Genomic DNA, 15,761 nt, shown 5'->3' with positions numbered 1-15,761 from the left:
CTGTTTACTAAGATAGAAGCGGAAAGTGCAATAAAATCTTTGGTTCCACGCAAGGCGGCTGGCCCCGATGGTCTTCCGGGTGACTTGCTCCGAGCTGACATAGATGATTGGAGCACACTGATCTCTTCGGTTTTGAATGCTGCTTTGGAAGGCGCACCTTTGCCTGCCTCTTGGATGGCCGCTGAAGTGGTTCCCCTTCACAAAAAAGGCTCGAGAGATGACCCAGGGAACTACAGGCCAATCAGCCTGATCGACTGCTCACAAAAAGTTGCAGGCAAGGTTCTTTTAACAAGAATACAGCAATGGGCAGATGAGAACAGGATCCTTTCGGATTTTCAGGCAGGGTTCCGTGCTGGCACTGGAACAATTGAACAATCGCTAAGGCTTCTTATGATCCACTGGAAGGTCGTCACAATTGGGAAGGGTACATTATATCTGGCCTTCATCGACCTCCGGACGGCCTTCGATTTGGTCCCCAGAAATAAACTCTGGAAGGTTCTTAACGATCTTGGCCTGCCACCTTACCTGCTCCACCTGGTCATGAAGTTCCATGAAACCAACTACGCCCAAATTCGCTGGGGTCCCAATGGCCAAAAAACCCGAAGAATAGATGTGAACAGAGGAGTGCGGCAAGGGTGCGTTCTTGCCCCAACACTCTTTTCGCTCTATGTTAATGGGGTGGTGGACCACTTGTCAAGGATTCCAGCAGATGCCCCTCGTCTGGCAGGTCGCTCCATCCCCACCCTGCTTTTTGCGGACGATACTTTGCTCCTTTCAAAATCGCCAATGGGCCTACAACAGCTTCTCTCAGGCTTTGACGATTTTTGTAAACAAAGAGGACTCTGTATAAATACAGATAAAACAAAGTACCTTATTTTGAACCCTCCGCAAAAACTGGGCCCTCCGCCAACATTGGGCTCCGTGGCATTGGACAGGACTAAAACCTTCGATTATCTGGGCATCAGGTTGGTGGATTCCATGAAATGGGACCAGCATCTGCTCAAAATGTTGCTAAACCTAAAAAGAATAACCGGGACCCTGCTTAAAGAGCAGAGAGCAGCCTCAACTAAACCTATAGCTGCAGTATTGGACATCTACGCGGCCAGAGGAGTAAGTGCTGCCTTGTATGGGGCGGAATTATGGGGAATGTCGAACTTGAAAGACCTTACTCGAGCTGAGAATTCCTTCTTGAGAAGCTTGATGTCCCTTGGCCCGTCTGTCCCCATCTTGCCTCTGCAATTGGACATGGGCTGTCGGGCTATAGAAGATCTAGCGAAGTTACGCCCTTTGCTTCTGTGGGCTCGCATCTGGAGAGTTCCTGAACTCTCAAGTTATGCGGATGGTCTACGGGAGTTACTAAGTTCGGCAGGGTGGGCGAAAATAAAGTGGCTAACGGATATCAAAGCCTTACTTACCAATCTGGGGCTGGAAGAAGCTTGGCACCAACAGTCAGCCCCCCCCAAATCCACAATAAAACAACTTTATTGGAATTGGGTGACAAACAGAAGGAATTCCTCCACCTCGATATGCAAATCGACTAGAAACTTCATGGAGTCCAAAGATACCCCCTATAGAGAACTGTATCTGGACACCATCTCAGCCTCTTGGGAAAGGTCCCTGTACTTTAAATTCAGAATTGGTCTTCTCCCCGTAATGGAATTTACTTGCCACTGGAAAATCCCATACCAGACTGCTCCGTGGTGTCCCTTTTGCCCACAGCGCAGAGAATCTGTCCCCCACTTTTTATTCGAGTGTCCTGCATATATAGTTCCACGGTCAAAATGGCTCAAACCCATGTGTCGTACTCTGGGCACTAGGCATTGCAACGTGGCCTTAAGAATTCTTTATTCGGACACTCGTACTTTTTACGCATGTGCCACCTCGAAGTACCTTGGGTGGGCATGGCGAATCCGGTCAAAAAGACTTAGGCAAATTGTTTAATTACACTTTTTACCATGGTCTGTTTTAAACTAAATGCTTATTTTTAAAACCTATAGATCCATTTTCTGATAGCAGAAAGTTACGGTTTATTTTAAATGTACTGAAAAGTATTTTTTTATTGATTGTATGCTTTTTAAGATATTGTTATATGTCGAAATAAAGCCTTTTTGACTGACTGACTGACTGACTGACTTGTTTTAACCAATGCGAGTTGGACTCTTAATAAAGTTGTTGATAGTCACAACTCGGCATTTTTTAATCCTTGCACATTTTCACACTTGTTTGGTTAGCACTGCTCAACACACACTAAACCCGCTCCGCTGTAAGCAGGCGTAGTAGCACACTGGGAGGACATTCGGTCCTTCCAATGAGAACCCAATGATGAAGCATGTCACCACTAGGTGGTGAGTGAGGGTTCTTTTTACCATCTAACTGTGTGTTGTTTTATACACTGGGTTTAGTTCCTTGTTTAGATAATTTGATTGAGTACCTTTTGGCACCCAATTACATCGCTCTTTTGTTGTTATTTCAATTACAACAGGCCAAGCCCATTAAATAAGGAATCTATGGTGATAGATCAACTTGACTCTTATCTTGACACACTTGGCTCTAACTTGCAAATAATCATAGGTGGGGACTTTAATTGTAAATATGAGCCTTTATTGGGCCTCGATGGTTTATTTGATGAGCAGGATAATGCTAATAATATCCCTGCCCTAGATGGTACTGGGGAGGTAAAATGTACAGTTGCGGCAGCCCAAATTTTACAATTAACTGTAGGACACGACCTAAGGGCATGCAATGGTCGTTTCCAGTCAGATAGACCATCTGCCCCTACATTCTGTAGAGGAAACTCCAAATCCCATATAGATTTTATATTGGTCTCCATAAGTCTGTGGTATTTAATTGTTGATTTCAAAGTTGATCCCAGGACGGAGAGTGATCACCTGCTGTTACAATTCATTTTAGAACCTCAGCCTTTTTTTAACTAATACAGCTGAAGAAGCAGCATCTAATGGGAATGATGGCGAACTTCAGATAAGTAATAATAGGCGTGCTTTAAAATGGCCGTATATTTTGGCCAAGGAAGCAACTATGGTAAGCATCTACAATGCCTTTGAAGACAATGTTGCAATTTATCAGGACCTCCCATTAGGTGACCATGGTGTATTAGATATGCACTATCAATTGGTTGATGCCCTAACACCTCTTTTGAGTAAAATCTATGAGAAGGATGAAAGCCTTAACGTTAGCAACTTAGAACTAGGTAATCCCTGGTATAATAAAGAGCGCCGCTTAGCTAAGACTCTCTTGATTCAGGCAGTAAAGACCAAGAATGTAAAGGGAATAAGAGATAGTAGACATGCTTATAAAAAAATCCTTTTTCAATCAAAACAAGCATGGGATGAGGAAATCTGGGCTGATTTACTCACAGCAGCTAAAATGAGGGACCAAGGCACCTTTTGGAGTTTAATATCCAAGAGGAATAAGACCGGTAGAACCTCCAAGCATCTCTACATAGATGAAAAAACATGGAGTGATCATTTTTCTAAGTTGTATTCGCAAAATGAGGAGGGTTGGTGCATAGCAGAGCAAGAGGTTGTAATAGCACCAAAGCCAGCTAACTTACACTTTAGTTTAGAGGAGACTGTTCAGCCGATACAGGCCATTAAAGCAGGGAAAGCCCCAGGACCTGACAAGGATTCCTGGTGATCTATTAAAACACGACATAGAAGTATGGGGTCCATATATAAACTTTTTATGCAATTCCATAGTAGCAGGCACGCCAATTCCTGACACCTGGAAAGGGGCAGAAATCGTAACAATTTTTAAAAAAGGGGATCGATATGATCCAGGATAGCAGTTCCACCTTGGTTCCTGTCCTGCTCCTGTCTCTGCCTCCTCCAGCATCCCGGTTTCTTGCTCAAGCTTATCACCATCTGGATGTTTTTTGCCAAGCTGGCTTTCAGGCAGGGGATTTTTCTGAAAGGTACTATGCACTTAGGCGCTTCATAGCGTCTGTGGCATTGTGGCAACCGAAGGGGGTCAACCATACTTCTGGCTGACCAAGCCGGTGAAGACCTGGGCTATCTGCTAACATCAAAGTCGAAGGTCCTTGTCCAGGTGTGGGTCTCCTGAGCCTTACAGGATTTAGAAGCAAGCTCACAGCACAGGGTCGAATACTGAAGTTGCATGAAATGTATCCATTATGGGTGTGGCCAGCAGTGAGTGAAGAGAACCTTAAAGACCTAGCACTCCCATACCAGTCCCAGTTTCTCTGACTCCGCTAGCTGTCTGGGCTGCTGGGATAAGGGTAGGGGAGTCCAAGCATGCAGCATCTCTAGAACCAGTGGGGCGCGCAGTACAGACCTCTCATGCTCACATGAAACAGATTCTCTAATTCTCCTTCTGCCTGAAGGAGTTGTGTGTGCCTGGCGATGAATGTTTTGAGGAGAGCTGCTGGTTCTCAGTCGGGGACCGAGGATCTTCTGCATCCACAGCCCCAGATGGTACCATACTGCCAAGGCAGACAGCAGTAGAGGAGAATGAATGTAGAAGAGGAGCTGCAGCAAAACCAGTGCTGCAGAGTTCTCTAGCTTGGACATGGTTTGCTGGCAGGAGTTTGAACAGATGTAAGTGATAAAAAGTTGGCATGAGTGACTAGTGGAGTGTCCTAATGGAAAATGGTGCATGGTTGCGGACCTGTGGATGAGAATGAGATGGGTCTACCCCCAGTGGAGGGGGTCCTGCCCCCAACCCTCTACACTTAGAGGCTGCATCTCACTGGATAACCGTGCTTCCACTGGCATTTTTGCATGACATGGTAAGGTGGAATCTAAGTAACAGAAGGAGGACGTTTTCAAGACAAAAGCTTCAGGCTTCAAGCTGAATCAGAAGGTATTGTACAGTCACCTCCCTGATGTTGCGGAACTGAGTAATGGGGAGAGGATACTGTTAAAGTCCATGAATACCCTTCCTGAGTAGCTGGCAAACCCAATGGCTATTACTAAGGTTGCATTAAAGCCAGTGGGGGACTAAGTTGAGGGCTTGTCAAGCAAGATGGTATAAATTGAATGGCGGTGGTGGGGGGGGTTGGGGGGGGGGGTAATAAGAGGAAACCAAGGTCCAGGTTCTGGAAAGCACTCGTTTGACGACTTTATGGTGTCTGAGGACTGTAAGGTTAGTAGTGTCTAAGTTGGACACTAGGTTTGAGACACTTAAAAATCAGTGGCGAGGTGTCAGGGTTTGAGTGCTGGACACACTGGCTTTATGCTGGCTTTATGCCCCCATACCCCAAGGACTCTATGTAGGTTTGACTGGATTAGCTGTCAAGAGAGCTGTGTATCCTGGCTGACAAGGAGGTTTAAGCAATGGTTTTCAAAGCCTACAAGCTCCCTACATATAAGGCCTGAGGAGGTGAGACAGGAGGTGGAAAGGTCATGATTGTACTTAAATCCGATGACCAACAAGATAACCTATTGCAAGCAGTGTACAAAAAAAAGAGATCCAAGTGGAGGGTCATTTGTCTGCTCCTCTTTCCAGAGGAGTGTTCAGAAACCTTAGTATGGAAGAAAGTGTTGCTGGAAGTCAGGGGCTTTCAGGCTGCTGTGGGGCTCCAAATCCAACTGCGAGTGCTCCACCAATGGAAGAGAAGTGTTTATGAAGCAATATCTTTTGTGAGAAGCTTAGATGATTGAGGGTGAGATGAGGGTTCTCCTTGAACTATCTCTAAGTACATGTTTTGTTTTGCTTCAGTCGCTCGTCAATGAAGCTGACACTCACTGTTTCTGGGTCTGATACAGTGGGTACTATTGCTTCCTCAAGGCAGGTGGTGCTGATGCAGGATGCTGGTTGTTTTGTTATCTGCAGGGTCCTTGGTCTAGTAAGTTCCCTTATCACTCGTTCTGCCTCCGCTTTAAGCTCTTAGAGTTCCAGTGAATTACATACTGGATCTTGTGTATTCTGCTCTTATCATTTATGGCTCATGTTATTTCATTAGCATGATGTCATTGGACTTCTAACGTTGAAAAGTTGTGAAAAAGTCGCTAAAAATGTAATTGTTAGCAACTAACTACATTACTTCCAGTTAGGTCGAAGATTGTAAATAATTTACAAAAATTAAACATATAAATAAAAAAAACATCCACTCACTTCTTGGAGGTGGGCTGCTGTTGAGAACTGAGCGGTAGTCCGAGTAACAATACTCTGGATACTGAAGGACCCAGGTTGGAATCTAGATAGAAAAACAAAGAACAATTCAGTAAAGGTGATTAAACAGATCAATTATGCACAATTTAAAATGCGGTGCTGATACGGTCCTTTTTTAACTTTATAATTTTTAGAAAAGTACGGAATAACTGCAACATTTGTAGAAATGTATTTGCTAAAATGAAGAATACAGTGGAATTGCTGTATAAGCAAATGATGATGAAATAAAAATATAAAAAACACGTTGCCCTGTAACTTCAATTCTATTCCGAATCCACCACTTTAGATTTTGACACCGGAATGTGGTGAGAAATTGTCACAGCGATTTTTTAGAGGCTCAGAACTCTGGTTGAACACTTTACTTTGAAACATTTGCACGTTGAAAACAAGAGCATGGTTATGAAAATGAAAGCTGCCTGTAAGCACTATTTTCAAATTTAAGGTTTTCATCTGCAAAAGAAGCAGGAGAACAGAACAATTCAATAACATTTGAACGTGGTTCTCTAGAAAAAAGCTGCAACTTCAAGTGGAAATCTCCCCTCGCTTTTTCACAGAAATATTTAAGTGCCCAACATCACTAGTAAAACAAAACAGAATTTGTTGAAAACAGAGGAACCTCCTAGTACATTCCTGGGATGTATGTAACGTTAAGGCTGGTGAAAATTGAAAGCGGTAAGGCGTAAAATTTGTGTTGGAGTGCACCGCAGCAAGCGAGTCTGAACGGCCTAGGGGGGTTTGCTGGGGGTTCTCCCTCGAGAAAATTTCGGAAAAAGAGTGGGCAAACATTGCATTTTCAAGGAAATTTGAGAAGGCAAGAAGGTTAAAAAAGCAATTGTGAAAGTGCAGTTTTATTAATAAAGAGATGTCATATGATAACATAGGTAGCTGCTTATTCAGAAGAACCATAGAGCTTCACAACAAACGTCAAGATAACAATCCTCAGTACCTCACAGATATTTCTATTTATCAAACAACTAAGCAGGTCATAAACTAGCAGCATGCAGGTCAAACTAGAAGCATTCAAGAAGAAATGTCAGGATTAACGTACTCTCTACTTTTTGTAGGCAAAATCAGCATGTCTGTTTTTAATAGCTGCAAACGTCAACACACACACCCAAAACATTCTCTTTTACTCTGACATATTACGGTCCTGGTTTTCTGTCCCAGATACTTCCATGTTGAAAAATTTTATTTTTTATTTGAAAATGTAATTGCTTTGTAAATATAGAAACTTTTCATCCATTTTATTAAATGCAACAAAATGGTGACTATTGTAAATTTTTGTTGAGATCCTCCCTCACAGAGTGCCTGTGAGAATGAGATAACAAATGGATACATGATGATGGTCCAGAGCTCACTTCTGGAAGGAGCTTTTGAATTGCATCAAAAGCCAAGCTTAATTGTTCTCACACCATTCCTGTCTAAAGCTGATGACTGAGTTGTGAAACCATGCTGCTGTGAATCGCACAGCTCAAAAACATTCCCAGTCCCCCTGTGTCAGGTTAACAAATGCGTTCTTCAATCCAGTAGTAGTATCTTCAAGATCTGAGGATTGGCCGCATCATGGGGACTGGACTGCCAGACTACTGCAATGGCGCCAGCATGAGCATTTAACCTCTTGGGCACCATCATGGTTCCCTTCTCTGCCTCTCTGAGAGTGTCCACTTTCATTTTCTTTCAGTGTCACACAGGGCTTTAAGTGGGATGAAAAAAACTGTGGGTCTCTCATAGGGGCATGGCCGTTGTAATTCCGGGTGTGGCTTAAGACATAGTCTGTGCTTAGCATAGTGTGTGACCCAGTGGTATTTTGCTGCTTCTGTCCATTTGTCCACATATATAACACAACAAGTAACATTGCTCCTACATACATATAGGACTATTGGCTTTGCCAATGGCTACAAATTGCATAAGATCAATGAGCAGCTACTATGACTTTTTGAACATAATATTGCAAACACTTCCGTTCTTGTGGGCGAGGTTGTGTCGTAAGGCTAGAGCTACCGACTTTAAAGCTGAGAAAGCAGGTTCGAGCCTCAAGTTGGGTCAACATACTGTGATTCAAATATGTCCAAAACGTCAAGTCTGCAATAGTACAACCGGTCACTGCCTTTGAAGGAACTTCAGGGACTCGTTTTTTCAGTTTTTTTCGTTTTACATGAGCACCAGTTACCAGGACATATAATAGTTCCTGGTAACTGGTGCTCATGTAAAGACCAGTACAACCGGTCGCTGCCTGTCTGGCCTGTAACTGGTGCTCATGTAAAGCGCTCCAAGTTTGCACTATATAAAACTGAAAAACGAGTCTCTGTGAAGTTACATCAACGGCAGGGGCTGGTCACTGCCTTTGATATAACTTCAAAGGCCTGGCATAGGCTCAGGGAAGGGGCCACCACGACGGCGAACTCAGGCCGGGTGTTCTCCTTTCGACTCTGTCTCTCTCCACACTCCCTGTTGTTGTGTGTAATGGCGTATACCAACGCACGCGGGGAGAGAGAGAGGCTGAGAGCCAGGGCAGATTGACCAATCACTGCACGGTTTCAGAATAAAGCCGTGTAGTGATTGGTGAATATGCTCCAAGTCCCGTGGACATGCCCATTACCTCTGGCTCTCCATTCTTTGCCTAGAGATGCTAAAGCAGCCAATCCAGGTGCTGCAAAGCAGCGCCTGGATTGGCCAGGGCAGGACAACTCGCCGCTCATCAGGAGACCGGGGGATGCAGCTTTGACAACTCTCCCCCGGCTCCTTCATTCTAGAGGCGAGTGTGCTGAAAACTGTGCATTTCAGGCTGGTCAGGGAAAGGCACCGACCAACCAACATGTGCAGTTGTTTACACTGCACTCACTGACTGACTGACTCCTCCTAGCCCTACCTCCCTAAGCTGGGAAGCCCAGCAGATGTAATTACGTGCGTCACACTCACATAATCACCCAATGCTGAAACTGTGCGCTGACTGTCGTGGGCGGGCTGAGTGATAAGTGTAAGGAAATACTACACTTATTAAAGTTATTAATAATATTTATTACACATATGTTTCGTTTTTCACACAGCGCTGCTCAAAGCTGCCTGGGGCAAAATAAGGAGGTGGCGACACCAAAACGCCTTCACGAAGGAACCGCACCTGGTTACTTTTTTTTGTATGAGGCATCATTAGACAATTGATTTGCCTTCTTGGAGAAGGTGCATTTGGGGTTCGGTTGCAAGAGGGGGCGGTATGAGGTGTGTCTGTGTTTTGTTTCTTTGTGTTCCAAAAGCTGTGGTGTGGTCGGTCATTTGGTCTGTGGCTGTTTCATGGCCGCTTCCTCTCGCTAACCATTTCTCCACTTACTTCACTGTGAGGGCATCCCAGTTATCCTTCACAAAGTCCCAGGACAACAAGTGCCCCGTCACACTTTTGCTGATGGTTGCTAGGAGTCGTGGCAGTTCCTGGGCCCTGATGATGTCTCCCTCGAGGCCCTCCTGCATCAACCTAGTAGGAGAATGATAAAGGTTTGTAAGAAAGACATCTCCAGGAAAGAACACATTTATTTCAGGTGAAGACTAGCCATAAAGAAACAGCTATGCAACGATTGTTGGGCAGAACATTGTGGTATCCACTTGTTGGACCGTCTATCATTCAAATGCGATTATGACTTGGCAAATCTCTTACGTCTCTGCTGTATGTGGTTTTAATGTTCAATTTTAAGTGCAAGGGTTGGACCTCACTCCTAGCCTGACTCCTCCCCACTATCCCCCTGGATCTGAAGGATGCGCGGCTTGAACAACTGTTTTCACTATTACAAGACAATGTAACTTTCCCTCTATTGTTATACAACGCGGATAGATTGCAACCAAAACTCACAAGCGTGCACACTACGGCACAATGACACTTTGAAACCAAGACCTATATCTCACTTCAAGCCCGACTCCTCCCCACTATCCCCCTGGATCGAAAGGATGCGTGGCTTGAACTACTGTGTTCACTATTACGAGACTATGTAACTTTCCCTCTTTCGTTATACAAAGCGCGAAGACCTCTACTGCACCTTGTGGCATCCTGTTCACTACCGCTATATGTGTTTTCCTCTTTACAAAGTGTTGTAAAGCGCTCCGATACCTTCGGACCTGACTAGCATTATATAAAACTCCTTAATAAATAAATATTACATTATTGTATTGTGTAGGAGTATGTGTAACTTCGTATATACAAGTCAAAATTCAAGAAAAGGGTGCTATTAACATCAGACTTCTAAGTAATAAGTGTGTAAATGAAATTGTATCACTTGACTAACTTTACAGGATGCTAACATTGCCTATCACTCAATTAAACAGGCACCAGAAGACGAAAACCACAAAAAACGAAATTAAAACACATACACTCAAAGCTTCAGAAGGAGAACTGCTTTTTTCAATCAGTTTTAAATAAAGTACCTGCAACATCAAAAGAAAAGAAAAAACCTTGAACCGTGACTGTAAATCAATCCAGTAAATGTTCCACATAAACAGAGAGAACATGAGACGAGCATAAGACAACACGAGCTAGAAGTCAATCAGGATTCTGCTAGATTCGATAAAGGATGCTCATGTCATCTTGAGGAATACCTCGAGTCAGAAGTTTGGGATTTCAAAATGCAAACATTTCAGGACGCTGACTGGTGTCCTATATTCCAAGCCGTGCTGTGTGAAATGATCACATCATTACAACTGAGGGTTCTTTAGAATTGCAACACATGCACCATTTGCATTAACATCCTCACACATCTTACACACTCACAGAACAAGAGCTCCAGACAGTTCTATGAAAAATGATGTGTAACATACCAAATACAATGTCCTGCTCAAGTATGAAAACTTTGGAACTGGAGTTAGTTCGAGCAAAGATGTTGAATGGAATATCATGAAAATACCTCCAAATCAAAATGCCCAAAACAATGGTGAAGTCAAACCCGGGACCAGCTCAAGGTCCTGACTCAGACAACAGTTCATAAAAGATATGAAGAGATTCCTAAGTAGCCTCCTGTAGATAAAATCTTCAAATCATCATTGGCTACTCATTCACTTGTGGAGCAATAGAGCAGCGTCATAGCAAAGAACATCACAGACTGTCGCTACCTGAAGATGGTCGCTTTTGTGAAAAGCCATCCTTTTGTAGCTCGGCAGATACGAAATTACTTCCAAATCAATTAGGTAATTTCAATCTCAGAGACAAGAATCCTTGAGAGTTGGCGTTAACAAGCCTTTCCTCTGCCTTGGAAAAGGTACATGATACAAAGGATGCTAGAAGCTAGATCAGCTGAATTATATAACTCTATGAAATCTAACTGATGTCAGATGACTCTTAAGGACTCTTTTTTTACATCAATATCAATACCCTTGTTATTATGCAGTTACACTTACAACTATTAGCGACTTGAGGTTCTCTCTATTTGGACCTGCTATTTAAAACTGTGCCGAAATATTTTATTCTAACAGTATAAACGGTTCAATTCTACCTATTGTTCAATTTGTGCAATGTGACTACAATAACTCAAAGAAAGAGGCAGCATGACACTAAAAGCGACCTCAGACATAAAAATGTGTAGATAAGGCTCGCTCACAACAACATCAGTTTAGCAAATCTGTGAGCTAAAATGATTACCTCTGAAAAGGACACCCAAAGTGTGTTCCCAATAAAACTTTGTATGATTCAAAAAGGTCATCAACAAAATGAAAGTATCCCAACTAACACCAGATTGGTAGGTCAAGTACACAACTAGAAGAAGGCTATTTACCATAGATGAAGGTGCATGCAGAAATGAACATCTTAGCTTTCTAGCTAATAATTCTGAACATAATTGGAGAATATTGTTATCTTCAGGTAGTTACTCTTAAATATATGTCTAAGTATATGCTTTAAAAATGGAGTTTAAAACAACCTCACAACTACACCCGAAACACTTAACTTTTTATAGAGCACAAACTTAGCAGCTGGAGCACCGAACAGTCAATACTTAAAATAATACAATCACCATTTTAACAAACCGAACACAGACGAAAGAGAAAATAGCCCAAAACACTTAGGCAATACTGGAAAAGTGTACTGCGGTCCTAAAATACAAAAGTATCAAAAGCAATTTTGTAAACAAAAGTCTCTACTTCCCATCTGAAACACATAAATCAACGGCCAACCGCAGTGAAAAGTGTAAGGATCCAAAAAATGATACCCCACCATAGAAATAATCTACCAAAAGGCTGCAAGCTTTCAAAGTAAGAAAAGAACCTCCCAAAAACAATAATGTTGTTAAAGATGCCAAAAGAATAAGGTGTTCGCCGAATAGCTGAACAGTGTACTACTTCCAAAACTAAACAAAACACAATGCATAACTTCATTTGTGGCATTAAGCATTATAAATTCAAGAGTTTTGGCGGACAGCTTAACCAGATGAGACTTTGCCTCACTTCTTACTGTCTCTAAAGCAGAGTAGGAACCTTAATCTCCATGAGATGTGAGTTGTGGAAATTGGCCCAAACCCTACTGCCTGTGTGGTCCTACTGTCATGGAGGTCCCAGCTATATCATTTTGTTCAGTACTGACTACACAGGATGTCTGACCCACCACAGATGCACAAGACTTAAGCGGAAGGCTAAAACACAAAGTATGAGTCAGTGATGAGATGTACTTCTTGAAGAAGTTTAGCCCACATATGGAGACAGACAGAGATACTCTACAAATATCAGGGTGAAGTCACTGCTGTCATGGTGCCCATAGAGACACCAATCTTGGACTGTCACATCTTGGTTAAAGTGTTTCTATATGTGCAAATTTGGGTGACAAACTACTTGTCCGAATTAGTGATTTTAATTAGGCATATTGTCATAACAATGAACTAATGCAAATGCACATGAAACAATTTCATTATGATGAATGAAACTGCTATTAATTATGTCATATAGTTAGGCCATAGAATGGATGAAGTTTCTGATGTTATGCTCATCTTGCTCCTGCTCATTCCCCGTCCCCCCTACCAATTGGAGACCCTTTCAAAGGCTTCTCTCCTCACAGTTTCTACAGAGGATCGTGTGCTGACAAAGGGAGATTGTATTAGAAAGCATGTATTGAAATGAAACTTTCCATTGTGTACCTGATGTATAATTTTGAAGGATTTCCGCTGGACGTTCTGATGCTGGTGTGTGTATAATTCTATGAGCTACTGTTTGAGAAATGTTTCCGGTTATGCTGTAAATCTCAGGAGTGCAAATGCACAGACACCAGCACCTCCTCCCACGTGGAAACTGGTCCAGAATCACCGACGACCAGCTCACCTCCTCACTCAACAGCTCCACCCCAACCAGAGCCGAAAACGACGACCCAAACACCGCAGCCCGAACCCTGCACAGATGGATCTCCGACAGCACCAACACCACAGCCCCCCTCAAGAACAATAACACCCACACCAAGAAAGCCAGGTGGTTCACCACCAATCAATCAATCAATCAATCAATCAATCAGGTGTTTGTTATACTACTCACCTTTAAGGGTCTCAAGGCGCGGGGGGTCGCAGGTTCCAGTCCATCAAGGAGGGGGTCTGTCGAAGAGCCAGGTTTTGAGGTTTCTTGCGAAGATGGGTAGCGATGTTGTCTGTCTGAGGTGGAGCAGAAGGTCGTTCCAGGCTCTGGCTACGCGGAAGGAGAAGGAGCGGCCTCCCGATCTGGTCTTTCTGGTGCGGGGGACCACGGCGTAGGAGAGTTGGGCTGATCGCAGGGTCCTTTGGGGTGCGTAGATTTTGAGTCGGCTCTTCAGGTATGCTGGTCCGGTGTCGTGGAGGGCCTTGTAAGCGTGGGTTAGCATTGAGAAGTTGGGTTGGGTTCATAAAATTATTGGGGTTTTGCGCCCACGTTTGCCTTCATTGCCAATCGAAGAGATCACCAGGTGCAAGCTAGAGACACTAGGCAACCCTATTCCTATTTTACACTCTCTCTGTTCTTGGGGCACGATCTGTGCATTTTATGATATTTCCCAACCAAATGTTGCTCTTCTGTGAGAGGCTTTCTGTTTCCATGTTCTTCATACCCGCATCAACCCATCCTCCTCATTTCCCTGTCTCACCACAGTAGTCTCTGAAGTTCTCTTTTCCCAAGGCATCCCTATTCTCTGTGTCCTTTATATTTATATGGCATACTCTTTAACAGCGATGAGACTAAGGAATGGCAAAGGTTCTCCTAAAGGGGATTTTTTTGATTGAAAGCAAGAAGGTGCTTTGTGATTGTCTCAGATCATGTTATGATTTACCCACCCCTCAGCTTAGTCTTCTGCATGCTTCTCAAAACGATTGCCCTGGTTAGAGAGGTACTTGTGCAAAATCTCAAATGACTAAGACAAAATCTCTCAAAAAGTTTTTTCCCTCACGCTAAGCATTATCTATTTGCCAAGTAACTCCACTCTAAAGGCATTTACAGAATCACTGATAGACAAGTAAACAAAACATACATAAGGTATGAATGTGAGTCTTAATGTTGGAGGTATATGTTGTACCTAGAATCGTATCCTTCTTAGTTGCTCAGCCACAATGAGTGTGATGTCTGCGTGGAATGTTGGAATGCTTGATGTCAGAGTGAGCAGAATCTGAGTGTGCCTGGTTGTGTGTGGAGAATGTGGAAAAGTAAATTTTGCCATGTTCTGTGTCCCTACGTGTCATCCATCATATGTTATGTGTGCATGATTAAATATGCATATGCATTCCCCATGTCTGATTAATGACGCAATTACAGTTGTGTCCACCTCTAGTATGCCAGTTTCCAGTCCTCGTGAATACTACGAATATCAGGCCTATGTAAAGCTACGTTGCCACGTTTTTCAGTGTGCACGTTATTCTATTATAAAGTCCCCGTTTCTAGGCCTCAAAAGGGCCCGGACACCAGATTCAGCTCCTGTCTCCTGAAGCCTCGTTGAGGAGCGATACAGCCCCCACCTGTATCCTCGACCCTTCACTTACTTCCTGCCTCGCAGTGCCCGGCCCAGCCTGGCTCAGTCTCTGAGTCTGCCAAGAGTATGTTATGATTCCAGTTATCAGTTCAGTCCTCCTTCTCTGCATTCCTAAACTACTGAACTGCATCAATAGTTTCCGTCATTGTCTAGCCTTCACGTCTCCACGTTAGAGAAATACTGCATTTAATGGTCATTTAATATTCTTCATCACGCACTACATGTAGAATAATGCATGGTTCAGTCTCAGAATCAAGTTAGCCTTTCCTCTCCTGACTTATAGTTTATATCAACATGTTCCCTAAACATCAGATACTAGATAGGGTTTAGGTACATGTCGCTCCGACCCTCCAGACTTCAGTCTCTGCTCCTAGCACAGAGTTCATAGCCCCCAGCTTCTCCTAGTGATACGTCATTGCCAGTTTGCGCGCACCACCAGGTTAGAGGTCCCGGCTCCTCAGGTAGCCCCCTCCATGGTTTCCGCCCCATTCATGACATATTCTGTTACGTTTGCATCACATGTCTATGTATACGCCCTGTTACACCTCTTTTCCCCCTTATCTTTCGCGACTGCTACGCGTCACGCCTTCTGCTCCACCCACTGCTACGCCTACTGCAATGTAATGCTATGTGTTTGCGTTATGTATATATGCTCATGTATTGTTATTGAAAG

The 15,761-nt window shown here is 43.5% G+C and overlaps 1 protein-coding gene across 1 annotated transcript in view; it reads right to left on the bottom strand.

The window, feature by feature from the left end:
* LNPEP (leucyl and cystinyl aminopeptidase) overlaps window positions 1-15,761 on the bottom strand; it is a 297,916-nt gene that overhangs the window by 30,995 nt on the left and 251,160 nt on the right. The window contains exons 16-17 of the mRNA XM_078675434.1: window positions 9,476-9,616; window positions 6,094-6,175 (exon numbers count right to left, since the gene is read on the bottom strand). Of these exons, the coding sequence (XP_078531560.1) occupies window positions 6,094-6,175; window positions 9,476-9,616 (223 nt within the window). The remainder of the gene's footprint in view (window positions 1-6,093; window positions 6,176-9,475; window positions 9,617-15,761) is intronic.

Source organism: Lissotriton helveticus, chromosome 2_1 (assembly GCF_964261635.1).
Source record: "Lissotriton helveticus chromosome 2_1, aLisHel1.1, whole genome shotgun sequence".
NCBI classification, from domain to species: domain Eukaryota; kingdom Metazoa; phylum Chordata; class Amphibia; order Caudata; family Salamandridae; genus Lissotriton; species Lissotriton helveticus.
Note: the sequence above shows the minus strand (reverse complement) of the source record. Positions and strands in the feature narration are given on the sequence as shown.